General features: G+C 46.0%; 1 protein-coding gene across 1 annotated transcript; it reads right to left on the bottom strand.

The window, feature by feature from the left end:
- On the bottom strand, positions 1-3,151 carry LOC121484173 (ubiquitin-associated protein 1-like). Its single transcript, XM_041743027.1, is given in 3 exon segments — positions 1-1,994; positions 1,996-2,741; positions 2,744-3,151. Coding segments are annotated over 3 exon segments (1,509 nt in total). The 5' UTR covers positions 2,967-3,151; the 3' UTR covers positions 1-1,454.
- Positions 3,152-3,449: the final 298 nt, after the last annotated feature.

The following is a 3,449-nucleotide window of genomic DNA, read 5'->3' as shown; positions in this document are numbered from 1 at the left end:
TTGTAAGAAAGAATAGGGAATGGTGGCTTGAACACTTTATCTAATTTCCCCCAATGGTAACATTTCTCAAAACTATAGTAAATGTCACAACTAGAAACTGACTGTCATAGGATCCACTAATCCTACTTACATTTCCCCAGTTTTAGTTGTACTCATTTGCTTCTGTATTAAGTTTTATACAATTTTATCATCGTGGTAGGTCCTGGAGCAGTTCCAACAACAAAAGTATCTTTACCACATGTTGCCCTTCCATAACCACACTCACCTTCCTCTCATGCCTGGAGTAATGCTTTTAATACCTTCTTCGTTTCCTGAGGACACTGATACCTCCCCAGTGAAAATAATTTTTAGTAAAAGGCATAATGGAAGGACAGATGTCTGAAATCTTGCGTCTCTCTGATAATTACTCATATTCCATCCAGGGTTCCTCCTGATGCTTTCAACTTTCATTCACTCTCCACATTTCTTTTTTTTTTTTTTTAACTTTTAGATTTTTATTAGTAGTTTTCTGAAGAATCAAAATAGTTAGCAAATTACTTTAGATTCATCAAGACTGTATATCCTTTGTATTTAGATCTTTAATGATGTACAACAGAATATAAAACAAACTAAAGAGACTGATTTCTATGACTAGGTGTTACTCGTGTCATCCTAGAGCAGGGGGCTGGAGGGAGAGGCCATTCTCCAAAGAGAACCGAGTGGAGTTAGTGCTGGGCTACTATACTGCAGCCTGTTTCTCCTCCACTCAGTGCGCTGGGAAGGGGCCAATGATTTCTTAAACTGATGACTGTTTCTTAGGGGGCTCTAAAATCCTGGGTAGCAGAAGACTGTGGTCCAAGCCAAGCCAAAAGAAACAGGCTGGGGCAGGGAAGCATGGTACCTGACTAGCGGAAGAGGCAAACTCAGTGCCCCACGTGGAAAGGGCATTCTTTGCACCTCAGAGACGTTGCAGAACCAGTGTTAACACTAAGAGACTTTGTTAAGAGAAGAAAAAAAACATCCTGGAAGAACCTCTCAATTGCACTCAACTTGGATTAAGAGTTCAGTCCACCAGTGCAGGGGAGGGAAGCATCTAGCCCTAAAGCAGCACTGAGTCTGGCCCTCCGACCACTTCTCCCTGCCTCCTTTTGGCAGCTGGGCCAGGTTTCAGCTAAGGACATAAAGACTCCAGAAGGACCAGGGGGGTTTCTCTGGAGGGCTGAGGTGGGAAGGACACTTCTCAAAATACAAATACGTTTAACATGGAAGAAGCCAGGGCAGTGCTAGAGGCATTCACATGCCCCGATCTTTCCTACTTTCTCCCCAGCTCAGAGACTGGCAAGCACAGTCTCCACACCTGACCTTCCACCCCCAAAAGAAAATTGGGATGTGTGCCCCCCTCTCATTCCCCACATGGGCTCTTCAGCGCCTCCTGCAGGGGTGGTTCCAGGGCAGGGCCTACGCAGAGCCTGGTCTCAGCTAGCTCCTGCCCAAGCCATAAGGTCTTTGAGAGCATTGTCCTGGTCATTGTTGTGTAGTAGCAGAACTTCCTTAATGTCTTTCAGTTCAAAGCCCATTTCCTTAAATTTGCTCATTAACTGAAGAAACTCCTTCATCTTTTCCTCTGAACACTGGTGCATTTCCAGAGCTTCTTCCACTAAAAGAGGGTCGAAGCCCTTCTCACAAAGCTGTCCATGTGCAAAGAGACAGTCGAGAATCTGCTCAATATTCTCTCCTTTCTTCTTCATGGCTCTCAGGACACACTCATATGAGTAGCCCATGTTGACCACTGTTTCCACACACTGCTGCTCACTGGGGGACAGTGCCTGTAGTTCTGAATAGGCCTGGGGACAGCTGGGAGCATTGGGCACTTGTGACACTGAGAAATTAGGAGGTGTGACCGTCGGACCTGTATTTGGAGGTGATGATTCTTCTGTGCACACAGACAAGACAGAGAGGGAAGGCATCTGGGAGATCAGATCTGAGGGATTCAGGGTTGGCACCTCTGTGCCACTTGTCCAAGTTCAAAGCTGAAAGCCCAAGAGTATGATGCCCATTGAGCTCACTGGCACTGCTTTGGGTGGAAAGCTTCAGAGAATTCTGGAAGGTGCCATTGCGGAGGCAGGATGTGCTATGGAAAGTGCTTGCCAGCTTGGCTGTCTTCTGATTGCTGTCATCAGAGTCAAGTTTGGGGAAGGACAAGGATTTGATATTGGTTACTGCAGGAACGGGGGGGAGGGACACTTTAGAAGACAGAGACATCTTTTTACAGTTGCCCAACTGTGGTAAGGTTATAAAGCCATTAGGTTTGTGAAGAGGCTTGATATCCAAGGTCGCCTGCTCCAGGGATGCCAGGACCTTCTCATCCTGTAACACAGACCTAGAGCCATCTCTGGGCAAATTATTGTCTAATAACTGAGCCATAATGGGTCCAGTGGTTCCTACCAGAATGTTTCTCAGCTCTTCCTTCTCATCAGTAGTTTTTAACTCCAGATTATCAAATGTATCTTCTTCACACTCAAAGTCAGCAGGATTGAAATCTGCCTTTGTGTGGGGTGGGCTGAAAACTTTGTGTTTCGTGGCACTGCTGCTGATCCGAGTAGGGGTGAGGATGTTGTTGTGCTGTAAGCTGGCAAGGATGGGGTTAATAGGAGGTGGCATTGTGGCTGTACTGTGAGTCTTGGAGAAGCTCATTTTGCTGTCACCCTCTGGGCCACTCTTAGAATTCACTTTAGCTTCTACTTCCTCAGCCTTGCATTCTGGGCTTCTTGGATTTTCTTAGTATCTTCAGCCCACTCAATAGCTTTCTTTTCCAAGGAGAAGTCATACTGTACTTCTCTGATCACCTGCAAACAATCAGGCAAGGAGAAGCCAATAGGTAGACCAACTTTAGCTGGTGTTTTGAATTTGTCTCCTATCTTAAATGGGACATCATCAAGGTAACTGAAAGTCCCATGAAAATCTCCACCCAACTTCTTAGAAGCCATTTAGAACCTGAACACCGCTGCTGCTGCTGTCCCAGAACCCAAAAGGTGCTGGCGCTGGATGGCTCGGTCCCCACTGAGCTCCTGATGGCCCCTAGGGAGAGCAATCGCCACCACCTCCAACTCTGCCCGCCCCAGGCCAGGCCGTCACTGTAGCCACCACCAGTGCTACAGCTGCCATGCTAAAGTCCTACCACATTTCTTTTTTATTTATTTATTTATTTTATTTTTTAAATTTTTATTTATTTATTTATTTATTTATTTATTTATTTATTTATTTATTTATTTATGATAGTCACACAGAGACAGAGAGAGAGAGAGAGGCAGAGACACAGGCAGAGGGAGAAGCAGGCTCCATGCAGGGAGCCCAACATAGGACCCGACCTCCAGACTCCAGAACCACGCCCCCGGTTGAAGGCAGACAGTCAATCGCTGAGCCACACAGGGATCCCCCACATTTCTTTTTCCTTCCTGTGTAATCAGCCC

Source organism: Vulpes lagopus, chromosome 2 (assembly GCF_018345385.1).
Source record: "Vulpes lagopus strain Blue_001 chromosome 2, ASM1834538v1, whole genome shotgun sequence".
In the NCBI taxonomy this organism is placed as follows: domain Eukaryota; kingdom Metazoa; phylum Chordata; class Mammalia; order Carnivora; family Canidae; genus Vulpes; species Vulpes lagopus.
This window is presented reverse-complemented; position numbering and strand designations above follow the sequence as displayed.